The 13,689-nt window shown below is 56.6% G+C and overlaps 1 protein-coding gene across 1 annotated transcript; it reads right to left on the reverse strand.

The window, feature by feature from the left end:
* Window positions 1-1,112: 1,112 nt before the first annotated feature.
* On the reverse strand, window positions 1,113-7,459 carry KCNK16 (potassium two pore domain channel subfamily K member 16). Its single transcript, XM_060164168.1, has 5 exons — window positions 7,247-7,459; window positions 3,818-3,932; window positions 2,630-2,796; window positions 1,643-1,808; window positions 1,113-1,330 (listed from the first exon to the last, which is right to left on the reverse strand). Exons 1-5 carry the CDS (start codon window positions 7,457-7,459, stop codon window positions 1,113-1,115), a joined length of 879 nt encoding a protein of 292 aa, XP_060020151.1.
* Between the last annotated feature and the right edge of the window lie 6,230 nt (window positions 7,460-13,689).

Here is a 13,689-nt window from a genome sequence, read left to right on the forward strand (position 1 = left end):
AGGTGTCTCATCCGAGCCTCCTCTGCTTCACAGCCTTGCCTCAGTCCTGTCCAGAGGTCCCCAGCCACTCATGGGTCTGTCTTGCTGAGAGAGGTTTGCAGTCCTTGGTGACGTTGGGCCTTGAGATGGACTGGTGTAAATGTCTCCTTTCCTCCTGGCCAGAGATGTCACAGTCTGGCAGGAGGGAGACGAGGCTGCACAGCGTATTCCCAAGGGGTGCTGGGCCTCCACACAGGTCATTTCCTGGAAATCTCCTGGGATCAGCGGGCTGGTGTGTTCCCAGGGAGTGTTTGGAAAGGCTCTTAGGAGCCCAGAAGGGGTGATGAGGTCAAGGGGTGCCCTGAGGGGTTCAATGGAGGCCTTGCCCAGGAAAGTGGGTGGGACACCCAAGCGTGCCCAAGCCTTGTTCACGGACAGCTCTAGACCTGTAGGCAAGGGGGACTGGCAGGCCTCGAGGCAGCTTGCCTACCCCTCCGGCGGGCAGCTTCCCGAGGGCAGACGTCCTATTTGCATGAAGATGGCTCCCAAGTCCGCGCCTGGCCCTCTCCCGTCCTCGACCCTCCCTGCCAGCTGGTCCCATGGGCGCTCGTCATACCCAGGTCTGCCCCTCATCGTGGGGTTTTGGCCACTGGGTCAGGGTTGCCTCTCTGCTTGTCTAGTCCTTCCATCTGGAGGGCCCCAGAGCCTGGCCCAGTGCCTGACACACAGTGGGGGCCTGACAGCACGCTGTGCATGTATCAAATGAGGCCCAGACGCAGCTGCCCCGTGTTTGCTGTCCTGAACGAGGTCTCCTGGGTGGAGGATGCAGGGAGGGCGATGGAGATTTGGCCACAATGATCCATGTCTAGATTCAACTTTCTCGGGTCACTTTGAGGGGGGGCTCTGGGACCCCTGTGCACGTCCTGCGCCACACGCATCTGTCTCCCATCCTGTCTCTACCTCTCCTTTCTGCTACTTTCTTGGATGCTCCTGTCTCCTTTCTCTGTCCGGAGAGCCCCCGAGACCAGCTCTGGCTGGGAAGTGAGTGGGTTGGCAGAGGAGGAGGTGTGGCAGGAAGGGGGCATGTGGGGTGACGGGATGCCGGGAGGGGCTTCTGCGGCCACTGGGGGGCCTCATGCAGAGATGGGAATCTTCTGAGGTCTAGGGAGCCCGTTAGTCTCGGGGGCTCCCCTTTCCTTGAGGCCTCTGCTGAGCAGCCAGAGCTGGGAGCACCTGTGCAGAAGCAGGGGGCCCAGTGGGAGGACCAGTGCCAGCCACGCCAGGCCCAGGAGGATCCAGATGGCTGCCAGGCTCCGGTACACAGAGATGTAATGCTTGCTGGGGTCCGTGCCTGGCCGGGAAGGGGGACATGATAAATGCTAGAGGTCCGAGGGCACAGCCACCCCCCCAGGTTCCATTAGGGCTCCCACCAGCCTCCCAATAACAAGGATCGGCAGTGGAGGTCCCTGGGGGAAAGGGTGATGGGTCCCAGACCAGCAATTTCTGAGGATGTTGTGAGAATTCACAGCAGCCTCACAAAGTATTTGTCTCCCCTGAATACCCAGGGGCTCTCTGGTCCTCAGTAATTACCCCCTGCGGACATCTCCCCATCCCCTGAATCCCAGCGGGCCCCACCCCGAGATCTGGGATGCCTCTTTCTCACCGACGACGTAGTCCCCGAAGCCGATGGTGCTGAGGGTGATGAAGGCGAAGTAGAAGCCCTCGCTGAAGCTCCAGCCCTCCACGTGGCTGAAGACCATGGGCGGGAAGATGAGAACGAGCAGCGTCCCCAGGGCCAGGAACAAGGCCAGGCCCAGGGTCTGCAGTAGCTGGAAGGGGAGGAGTCTGTCTCTGAGTCCACTTGGAAGACCCAGGATTGTGAATTGTGGGGGGTGGGGGGGTGGGGTTCTGGGGCAAATTAGGAAGTGGGCTGGACCGTAGCCAGGTCCCTGCCCCGTCCTGCCCTGCAGACCTCTGGGATGGGGGTTGTATCTGTGTGTGTGTTACCTTGCCCAGGCCAGGGAAAGATTCGGTCAGAGGGATTGTGTCGGTGGGTCAAGTTGGAGACTCCTTCAGGTGTGGGGTCCACATGTACAGGCCCCCAGGGAACTCAGATCTGGGACGGAGGATGGGCATTGAACTGTCCCAGATTCCTCTGCACCCCTGCTTTCTTAGCGTGCCTAGCTTTGCAAGGGGCCGATGACAGGTGGGCACTGGTGGTGTTCAGGGTGGCGTGGAGTTTGCTTTTGGAGTTCTGTGCCGCCCAGATAGATACCCCTTCAAAGAAAACCTTGCCAAGCCACTGGCAGGTGGCCTCCAGCCGGCAGCTCCCTCAGGGTGTATTTCAGCCTGGCCCAAGGGCACACCTTCCCAGGGCCTGACTGAGCCCAGGGCAGAGTCCTGGCCACGTCAGCGCCCACTGCGGGACAGCTGGGGCGGCCGGCACCTGCCGAGCTCCTCGAGGGGTGGACCAAGGCTTTGTCCAGCCTGCAACACAATTTAATTTCTCCTTCTGCCCAGTCCTTTTCTTCCATAGGTGTTGACTCCTAATACCATGCTAGCCAAACTCTTGTCTCAGTGTCAGCTTCTGGAGGACTCCACCTGCAACAGACTCTGTCCCAGCGGGGCTGTGGGGAGGGAGGGGCCCTACCTGGGAGCGCCTGGGCTGGTCCTCCCACCTCTCCAGTGTGGTCAGGTGGGCATGCAGCCCTGTGCCCAGGTGGTTGAGGAAGAGCACGTTAAGCGGGATGCCCACCAGAGCGTAGAAGACACAGAAGACCTGGCCTGCCTCCGTGCTGGGCGCCAGGTTCCCGTATCCTGCAGTGGGAGGAGGGTGTGCAAATATGGGGAAAGAAGAGTTCAGAACTGCCTCCCCGACAGACTCTGGCAGAGGTTGGTTTCCCACCACCACTGGGGGTCGGGGCGTGGTGAGGGGAAACCCCTCTGCTCCCGTGAACACCCTTCTCAACCTCTTCTAGAATGATCTCTATTTGTAAGAATCCTGCTTGTCTTTGAAGGTCCATCTCCAAAAACACTGCCTCTAGGAAGCCCTCCTGACTGCCACTCTCTTCCTCTCTACTAGGTGTGATCTCCCACAGTGCTTTGTGTCATTCCTATCTATATTCTACTTTGCCCTGTGCTCTTGTTTTTGGCTTATCTTATCCTTCTTTATTGGTTCAGAAGCTCCTTGAGAGCCAAGCTTGGGTCTGATCCAAGTTCATACTCTCCTACCTCCACTCTATCTTCTTTGAATGTCACTTGAGTTCAAGGAAGGTGTGTGGAACTGGACTTAATTGAATGGATGTGGCGACCGGGGTTAGTGGGGTCTGGGGTTTCCTTGTGGGAGGTGGTGTGGGTTTTCTGGCTGAGGGGGTAGAGCAGATGCTTGACCATATGCCCTGTCCCCTTGGAACACCGAGATAGCACCTGCAGCTGGGTGGACAGTACACGCAGAGGACTCCCTACCCCAAGTCCCTGCTTCTCTCTACCTGAGAGACCTTTGGGCAGGTCCAAAATACCAGAAAATTAATACATCCGGGATCAGCCCTCAGCCAGCAGGGGCAGGAGTTGGTAGATGAATATGCCTGCTTCCTCTCCCCTGGCAGGGCTCTCCTTAGCTTCTCAGAGGGTCTCCAGCACTGGTGAACCCAGTCGCCCTAACCAGTCCCCTGCTCATTACTGCAAACTTCGTTGCCTTTTCCTGTCTCAATTTCCCACTTGTCCTGCTTCCCGGAATCGTCTCCTAGATAAACCACATCCTAGTCTCAGCACCTGCTTTTGGGGAGCCCAAACTTCAGCAGGGGCATTGGGGGTGCCCTTCTCCACCCTGACCCTTTACCTATGGTGGTGACGACCGTGCCCGCAAAGAAGAAACTGCTCCCGAAGTCCCAGTTGCTGGGGTTGGTGGAGTTGCCTTTGGGGTTCACGCCCTTCACCCAGGCTTCCATGATGACCTGTTGGGGGGGGTGGCATGGGGTGGGAGGACGAGGGGAGCTCACGGCACTGGCTGGTGGCCAGGCTCTCTGCAGGGTGCTTCCGTGTTGTCTCACCTGGTGATATTCTTACTCACATTCCCATTTCACGTAAGAGGAAACTAAGGCTCAGAGTGGCTGACTTGCCCAAGGTCATTGAGGTCCAAATTCACTGCCTGCTCCACTGGCCAGGGCCGAGTGAGATGCGCTGTCAGTGTGGCTGGTGGAGGGGAAGGGACCTAAGGAGGCGGAGGGCGCTTACGGACTGGGGTGCAGGTGGGAGATGCCACCTACAGCCAAGAGGGTGAGACTCCATGGGTGGTCAGAACAATGGGAAAATTTCAGGTAAGCCCTGGAAGGGCTTACTTGGGAACTTGAGGTTCAGGACCACGGGGAAGCCATGGGGCTGCCCTCCCATGGGGCTGGATGATTCGGGACAGAGAACCTGGCGCTCTCTGAGCTTCCAGGTGAGCTGGCAGCCTTGCTCTTTGCTGCCCCCTAGTGAGTCCCAGCCCAGGCCTGCCAGAGAAATTCCATCAGAGGCCAGGGCAAAGGTCCTCTGGGTGTGTGTGTGTGTTGGTGGTGTACATGTATGGTGTGTTGTATACATGTGGCGTGTGCATGGGTGCCGTATGTTGCATGTGTGTGCACGCTGCTGTTTACGGAACCAGAACCCCACAGGCTCAAGCCTGAGCCCCTCTGTCCCTGGGCCCAGCCCTCTCGGAGGTGGGCAGGACTCCCTCGCCCATCTGCTCTCCATCCTCCTCCCCTGTCGCTGTGAATTGTCCCAGGGCAGCAGTGCAGCCTCACCACCTGGTAGATCCCTAAAGGCAGGAAGGAGGCAGTGGGGGAGGGAAAGCTCTAGCCTCCAGTTCCTGTGGGAACCGTTTCCCCGCTGGCTGGGTGAGTGTGCTCTGCTGGGCTGGGATGGCCCCTGAGGGCCAGGCCAGTCTGGGTGTCCTGACACAGGCTGTCTGCTTCTCGTCAATTTGGCAGAACTGGCCTCTGCCCATGTGAACTTTGGCCTCCCCTCTTTCCCACACACCCAGAGAGGCCAGGACTGAACATTCCAGAACACACCCGTTCCCCAGAGACCCTCGCACGTGGGAGAAGCACTTGCCCTAGACCCAGCTGTCCCATACTCCAGCCTGAGGGTCTCCATCCTGCCCAGGAGGGGCTGTGATGTCGGCGAGGGCACTGGGCGTGGGGCGCCCAACGTGGACCATCCGTTCTTCTCTAAGAATCCGCGCGTGGTTAGAAAGGCAGATGCGAGTCCCAGGACCTTGGGCAAGGCCTTCTTTCCTCCTGGTGTCGGTCTTCAATACTGTTGTTACTACTGTTTATAGCTTTTTTCCTTCTTGTCATCTGAACAGTACAGCTGACCCTCCATATCCATGGGGTCCACACCTGTGAGGTTCACATCCGCGGATACAGCGGGCTGGCTGTCAGGTACTTGAGCTTCCACGGGGCTCCAGGAAGCAGTCCCGTGCAGATACCGAGGGGCAACTTGTGTTCTTTGGGAATCTTTCTGTTTTTTCCTTTTTTTGGATCTTAGTTCCCTGGTTCCCTGGTCCAGGATGCAACCCACGCTCGCAGAAGTGGAAGTGCATGTCCTAACCACTGGACCGACAGGGAATTCCCCTCTGGGAATCTTATCCTAGCATCCTTCTGCCTCTCAGCTAGACATACCCTGGCAAGTGAGGGTCCCTCCCAAGGGGGCTGAGGACCTCTGGGGAGGCCTGGGGGGTGTTAATCTGTGGCGCCTCCCTCGGGGCTGCAGTCCAGCCTGTGTCTCTAATTAGGCCCCAGCTATGAATCCTTCCGCACCTCTCTGGCTCCTGGGTTTCGCCTCTAACCTGGGGCTGAGTGTGGAGGTGGGTCCAGGGTCTCCAGGGCCTCTGCCTTTTACCCCCTGGGTCTTGGGAGGCTCCTGAATCCTTCCCAGCCCCGATAGGGGTGCTGTGGTCCCAGCCCTGTGCTGCTGGGGAGCAAGGAAGTGCAGCCAGAGGCCGGAAGCCTCATTTCCTGGGAGAAAGCGCCTGGACAGGCCTCTCACAGCTCCGGAGCGTTCTCTCATCTCCTAGGCCAACCCACTTCTCGTCTCCTAGGCCAGCTGTTCTCCATCTTCAGGGGGCATCAGTGTGACCTGAAGGGCTTGTTAACACACAGCCTGTTCCCCCCCACCCCGAGTTCCTGATTCAGTAGGTCTGCGGTGGGGAGTGGCTGGTGGCATTTGTAACCAGTTCCCAGGTGGTCCACACCTGGGACCACACTTTGAGAACTGCTGCTCTAGGTGGTATCCTGCCCCCTGCACTTATGCTAATTTTTGTGTTGAAGAGCAGCAAGGCTTGGGTGCGAATTCTGCCTTTACCACTAACTATGTAGCTTTGGCCAACGTACTCGACCTCTCTGTTCCCCAGTTCCCACCTGCAAACTGGAGACAGTGGTAGAGATAGGTACTATAATTATGAGGAAACACATGTAAAACACTGGGCCCCAGGTGATGGATCAGGACTGGTCTGACCCCAACGTGATGACCCTCCTCCCTGCTGTTTTGGGCACGTCGTAAATACTCAATACGTGACAGCTATTGTGATGATTCCGCAGCTGGCTAGTTCCTTTGCAGCAGGTGGGAACACTCAACCCCCTGGTCTCCAGTGCATTCACCTTCCCCTCACAACACCCTGGTTTTGCCTGGTTTCTGGGAGAGAGGGTGCTGGGGCCCCAGAGTTTGTACAGAAGGGTTCGAGCAGGGGTGACCCGCTCTGCCACCAGAGAGAGGCCCGGGGGGCACCGTAGCTCAGTCACCCCAGTTGCTGCTCATCAAGCCTGGCTGCTCCTGACCTTTATCTGTGTCTCCAACTCAAGTGTGGTCAGCACAGGGGTGTGATCTGGGGAGAGGGCAGAGGGTGCAGCAGCCCCGGAGTCGGGGAAGGGGAAGCTGTAGGAGTGTGCGGGGCAGAAATGTGTGCAGCATTGATAGCACTGACACACGTTTCACATTTATGCAGCAAGTGGCAGCTTAGAAAGCACTTTTAATCAGCTGTCAAATGTCTGCAGCATATAAGGTTATTCTTCTCTCCTAGAAGAGGATCAGAGAGGTTAAGTGACTTGCCCAATGTCACACAGCAATCCGGTTGTAGACCTAGGGCCAGAATCCGGCACTAGGTCTCATCTGGCTCTCTGTTCCCACCACACTCTGCTTCCAAATAGGGCCTCAGCCATAAGTGATGGCTCTGGACCTGCAACGAGACCCCTCTTCTGCCCACCGGCCCACACCAGCATCTTCCCTTCACCTGCACAAACTGCTCCACGGCCTGCTGGTCCAGGCAGGTGTAGTTCTCCAAGAAGCGCAGCTTCTCAAACTGAAACTGGTCCCTGGACTGAGCCTCCGCCTGTTTCTCCAGCAGCTGGAAGATGGTGGCGCCAAGCAGCAGGTAGCAGACATAGGCCAGCAGCAGGGGCAGCACCTGGCCGCCCCAGCAGCTGCAGAGCCTGGTGCGGGGCATGGCGTGCCCAGGACTCTGCCAGGGCCGTGGGGCTGGCTGTGGGTTCAGAGGCGGGAAGCGCCCGGGGACCTGTGCCCAGCCTCCTGCCTGCCTCGCCCTCCTCGGCACAGGTGTCCAGAGGCTGGGGAGTCTGTTTGAACAGTGCGGCTCAGCTTGGCTGCACTAAGTACCGTGAGTGCAAACAGTCCTGCCACCCCCCGCCCAGCCTTTTTTTTTTTTTTTTCCATGGAGAGCAGCAAGTCAGGGGCAGGGACCCCCTCAGAGACCTAATGGTCCTCCTGAGGCCATCGTGTCTCACCTTCTGCCTCCAAGTTGGATGGGCGCTTTGGGGCCAAACCAGATGCTCCCCTTCACTCTGCCCAGGGCCCCTTGGCAGCCCCCAGCTTCTTACCCATGATAGCTTCAAGCCCCCAAGCTTAGGTGCTGGGGAGACATCAGAATGAGTGTGAATAAACCTTGTACTCAGTTGCCTTGCCTATGAAGTGGAGCTAGAAGGATGGACCCGCCTACTGGGGGAGCCTGGGGATGAGGGAACTGGGTAGCAAATTGGGGCAAAGCGAACATACAAGTGACGGATCAGGAACAGTCTGAGGGTCGATGCTCCTAATCAATTGGTTGCACTTGCTTTAGAGCTTTTGCTGAAAATTTTCCTTGCTTGAAACCTTTAGCAGGTTAGCTTGGGAGTTCAAGTATATTCAGAGTCCTGCAACCATCTCCACAATCAATGTTGGAACATTTTTATCACCTCAGAGAGAAACCTTGTACCCTTTACCTGTCACCTCTATTTGCCCATCCTGCCCCCTTGACCTCTGGCAACCTTTAACTTGCTGTCTCTGGATTTCCCTAGTCTGGACATTTCATATAGATTCAATCATACAATACGTGACCTTTGGAGTCTGGCTTCTTCAATTAGCATAATGTTTTTAAAGTTCATGCATAGTGTAGCAAGCATCAGTACTTCATTCTTTATGGCTGAATAATAGTTCATTGCACAGATGTACCAACATTTCACATATCCGTTTATCAGTTGATAGATATTTGGCTCCTATGAATAATACTGCTATGAATGTTCGTGTACAAGTTTTTTTTTTTTTTTTTTTTGCGGGGCTGTATGTTTTCATTTCTCCCCTGTATGTACTTAGGAGTGGAATTGCTGGGTGACATGGCCACTCTACGTTTAACTTTTTGAGGAACCACCAGACTGTTTTCCGAAGTGGCTATACCATTTTATATCCCCACCAGCAGCGTGTGAGGGTTGCCAGTTCTCCGCTTGTGTTTTCTGGTGTTTCCTGTAATGCGCTGCGCCAGCAGACACCGTGAGTTGCCAGCCTGACAGCCTTTCCCTCCTTCCCGGCTAACAGAATCCCACGTTTGTACATGTCAGCCCCAGGCAGTGGAGCATGACGGTCTCACCCATCATGACAGTCCCGCTCCTCGCTGTCTCAGGAACAGCCCTGAGAGGGGGCTTTCTGTACGGGCAGTGGAGTCAGTGAAGGTGCATAGGGGTGTGGGGCAAGTGAAGCCAAACAAGGCACCGTAGTCCTGGCCTCCTCCTGGTTCCCGGGGAGCCCTGGCCGGTGAAGCACACCCCGTTGGTTCCCTGCAGGCAGGGAGGCTGCGCTTTCATCTTCCCGGCCCAGGCAGTCATCCAGGCGTCCCTGGCTCTGCACCTACAGGCAAAACAGCTCCAGGAGCCGGTGGATAGTCTACTGAGGAGCCCCAGGTGCGGCCAGGCCATTGGAAGCAAACTCACGCTAAAGCAGAGGAGAGGAGCCCAGAAATGGGGAGGGGGCCAGGGGACGGACCGCCCCTTGCAGCCACTTTCCAAGCTCCCTTGCAGCTGGGGCCACCTGTGAGCCAGTTCTGGCCAATTAGATGTGGGCAGAGGCAGCTGCGGAGGTGCGGGGCAAAGGTGTTCCATCCAGACCAAGGGTTTGGCTGCAGCCGGCCCCACCTTCCGCCCATCTGCCCTGAGTGCACAGATGACGGCACCTGTTCAGCCACCTCGTGTCCTTGAGGGAAGGTCAAGAGCGTCGCAAAGACGCTCCGCTGGTTTCCTCTCCTACCTCAAGATTTAAAAAAGTCTTTTTTTAAAAGAATATTTTATTTACTTATTTGTGCTGGATCTTAGTTGTGGCAGGCGGGCTCCTTAGTTGCGGCATGCAAACTCTTAGTTGCAGTGTGTGGGGTTCTAGTGTCCTGCCCAGGGATCAAACCCACGCCCCCTGCATTGGGAGTGCAGAGTCTTAACCACTGCACCACCAGGGAAGTCCCTTGAGATTTAAGAAAGTTTGACACATAAGTCCTATTTGTTTAAGCCAGTGTTACTTCCCAATGGTTACATAAGTTTTCTTTTCTTTTAATTGTTCAAGGCTTATTTGAGTTGGAAGGAATAGGAACACAATCTGGTTATCTCAAGTAATTGAAATAATTCGTGGTAGGAAGCCGGGAGCAGCCAGGGTTCTGGAAGAACTGGGCCATGACCTCACTCTGAACTCTCCCCCATTAACGTGCCCTGCCCACCCCCTCGGGGTGCCCCCTCCCCTCATCCTGTCCCAGCAGTGATTCCCTCCCTCTGCTGAGTTCCGCTCCAGGCTGACCCCGGCATCCGGTCGGCACCAGCTCCCGTTGCCCCATGCTTCTCTCTTTTGGTATTGCTTGGTTCAAATCCTCTCAAAGGCTGGGGGTCCAAGAGCACCTTTGCATGTGAGCCACTTCACAGGTGTCTGGCCGTCCTTGGGTCATGCACGACCCTCAGCTGATGGGCCCCAGCCAGGGGTGGCGGCGTCACACGTACAGGTGTCACTTGGAAGGGACGGTGCAGAGGCAGACACCACGGGCGTTATGTCCAGGGCAAGCAACCATGGTTTGTATAATGAGAGATGGGGGGCGGGCAGGGAGGGAGAGAAGTCTCATAGGAAACGAAAGCAAGGGGGAGAATGTTACTATTTTCAAGTGTATGAATGATCAAGGGAGTGGTAGTGAGGACACGGGGGTCCTCATCTGCTCTAAGGCCAAAACACAACACACACACAGTGGGTGGAGGTGCAAGCGGCGACTTGGAGGCTGCGTGTTATAGGAACATCCCGACGCTGTAAGTGTGTGGAAGGCAGGCCCAGGTGTCCCTGCAGCACCTCATCCTCCTGCGGTTTAGGTGGGGCCCTGTCTGGGGGTTGCGGGCGCCTTCTCTGTAGTCCTGCTGGTTCTGGGTCCCTAAGGCCACCTGGGGGTCTAGAACCATCTTCCAGAAGGCCTTCGTTGAACCCAGAGCTTTCCCAGACAGCACCACACTGGGAAGCGGGCTTGTCTTGGGGCAGAAGGAAGCGTCTGGAGTCACAAATCTCCCCCTTGACTGTTTCCTCCTCGTGTTTTGGAGAGACTGGGAGAGAGAGCTGGCCGTCATCTCGTCACTGCAAACTCGCTACGTCCTGGCTCTAAGCTAGGGTTGTACTTATACCTGCCGGGCCGTGTGACAATCAGGTCCCATTTTATTGCCCTGGAGAAGTTCCATATGTGAAGAGTTCTCTCTTTACTGTATGGAAAGCTATCAGCTGCTGTCTGGGGGACTTGGGCAGGTCTTAATAACCTCTTTATTTATTTATTTTTAAACATCTTTATTGGAGTATAATTGCTTTACAATGTTGTGTTAGTTTCTGCTGTATAACAAAGTGAATCAGCTATACATATACATATATCCCCATGTCCCCTCCCTCTTGCGTCTCCCTCCCACCCTCCCTATCCCACGCCTCTAGGTGGTCACAAAGCACCGAGCTGATCTCCCTGTGCTAGGCAGCTGCTTCCCACTAGCTATCTATTTTACATTTGGTAGTGTATATATGTCCATGCCACTCTCTCAATTCGTCCCAGCTTACCCTTCCCCCTCCCCGTGTCCTCACGTCCATTCTCTACGTCTTAGCAACCTCTTTAGCCCGAGTATCCTCGCTGGGTCTGGACATGGTCCGCGGGTAGGTGGTGGCTGTTCTCAGGTGGAAGGAAAGGAAGGGAGAGAGGGGCGAGCGCAGCGGGGGAGGGCTGTCTGAGACAGGTAGGGGAGGGGGGCTGGCACAGCCGGCGTGGAGCCCTCCCTCCCTGAGGGCCTGGGCAGGAAGGGGGGCCAGGGTGACTGTGGGCCAAGCCCTCCACTCCTTTATGGACCCCCTGTCGAGGGCCTCCTCCCACCTGTCCCCTGCCGCTGCTGCTTCCCTTCCGGCAGGGCATTACCTGACTGGAGTTTAAGACAGTCTTTCCCAGGAGCTCTTCTGGCTTAAGGGGGCCACAGAGCTGAAGAACGGAGCCATAACGGTGGACTTGATGGGAGGTCAGCTCGAGAGGTCCTCAGAGCCCTCCGCGCCCCAGAGCGAGCCCCCGCCCCTCCCTCCCTTCACTCCTTCAGTACACGCTAGTCCCTGCCCTCTGTGTGCTGCCACCTGCTTTGGCTACTCCCCTGCCTGGCTGTGGCCTGGCTTGGGTAGGTTTAGGAGGGAACCCTTAGGCCTGCAGGGACCTCTGCTGCTCATCAGACGTTGCACCTCCGCGCCCGACACCTCCCCACGTGGGCACCACTCCGCCTTGAGCAGCGGACGACCGTAGGGCGTGATTTATTATCCCTTTCAGGGAACTACTGCTGCTAATGGGCTGAGCCAATTTGCGCTTCCCAAGCGGGGAGGGCAAAATCAATTAATGGAGAGTCAAACATGGCCAGGCCTGATGGCAGAGTGCGGCCTGACATCCGGCAGTGATAAGGGAGATTGGAGGAAAAAGAAGAAAAACACCGCCCCCCCCCCCAAGATCAATTTCACGTACAGTGGGCAGAGGATGCAGAGCAAACAGAGCAGCTGGACATGGGCCTCTTTCCGTCTGAATGAGCCTGGAGATGAGGGGAAGGCCAGCCCGCCCACACGCCGTCCAACATCGGTATTCTCTCGAGGAGCCACTTAATAGGCACGTATCCGCACAAGTGAAAAAGGCACGTTCTGGACCGGAAGTAAGGGGAGGGGCTAAGGCCCCCCTGGCCCCGGGACGTCCCCTGCAGGGGAAAGGGCAGGTGGAGAGAAGGAGCTCTGGTTTCAGACCCTGCTGGTGGCACACGGGGCCAGAGTAACAAGCTCTGTGTGTGGTTGTCTGGGCTCCTGGCGGTGTCCCCGCAGTGAAGGGTGTGGGAGAGCCTCCTGTGTGGAGGCAGGGGGCGCAGGTGTGTGTGGGGCTTTGTCGGCCCTCCTGGCCAGAGAGTAAGACGTCAGGGGAGGTCCAGCCCGACGGGGTGACCAACAGAGGGAGGGGAAAGCGGAGGGGAGATTCGAGGGAAAGGCTCAAGACCAACACACAATCAAACAAACATACCGGTTATTGACCTTGTTCAGAAATTTCCAGTGTTTATTGGAGCAGCAGGATCCCTTTCTCACGAGAAGTCTTTCCCTGAGCCCCAGTGTGTAGCGCAGTGGAGAGCGGGACTCTGGTTGAAGTTGGAGCCCAGAGAGCTGGATGCAAGAGCCCCCTCCCCACCCCATGATTCTGAAATAGATGTCCTTGCCTAAGCTGGACTGTCCTCGGAGCAGACTCTGAGGCCGAATGTGGGTGTGAGTAGTTCATGTGGGAAGTGATCCCAGGGAATGATCCCAAGAAAGAGGGCAAGAGAGACAGGGAGGAAGGCGGCCAACGCAGCGTGTGTGACGGAGCAGGTGACTCCTGTGGGCATCGGGGGCTCCACCTTGCTGGGCTCTCGGGGACACCGTGGAGGGCTCACTTCAGAGTTGTCCCCCAGGGCGGAAGGAGGCTGGGGTGTTTATCCGCCAGCTCCTGTCCCTGTCAGTTGAGGATTGCTCCAGGGCAGGTTACCTCCTGCACTGCCGGCTTGCCCTGCACACAGGTGATCGGAAGGCTCACCTCACCTGTTTCTCTTCTCTTGGGGATCAATGTCCTGTACTGCCTTTGCTCCCATGTCTGAAAACCATTGTTTTACAGTTTTGTCTGGTCTTCAATTGCTTAAAGAAGGAGGCTAACTCAGGTCCCTGTTGCTCTATCATGGCCATAAGTGGCAGTCCCACTTTTTCATGTACAGCGTGCTCTCAAGTGCCTTTCGATAGGCAGCACGGAGGGACGGAATGAACTCTGAGAAATTCCGGGTCTAGGCAGGGACTGTCTCTGGGTTTCAATTTCTGTAGCTGTTCTTACAATTAATGCTTCATAACTAACCACCCCAAGTCTCAGTGTCTAATGACAACCAGTCATTT

The sequence above is a fragment of the Lagenorhynchus albirostris genome, chromosome 10, assembly GCF_949774975.1.
Source record: "Lagenorhynchus albirostris chromosome 10, mLagAlb1.1, whole genome shotgun sequence".
Classification (NCBI taxonomy): Eukaryota; Metazoa; Chordata; class Mammalia; order Artiodactyla; family Delphinidae; genus Lagenorhynchus; species Lagenorhynchus albirostris.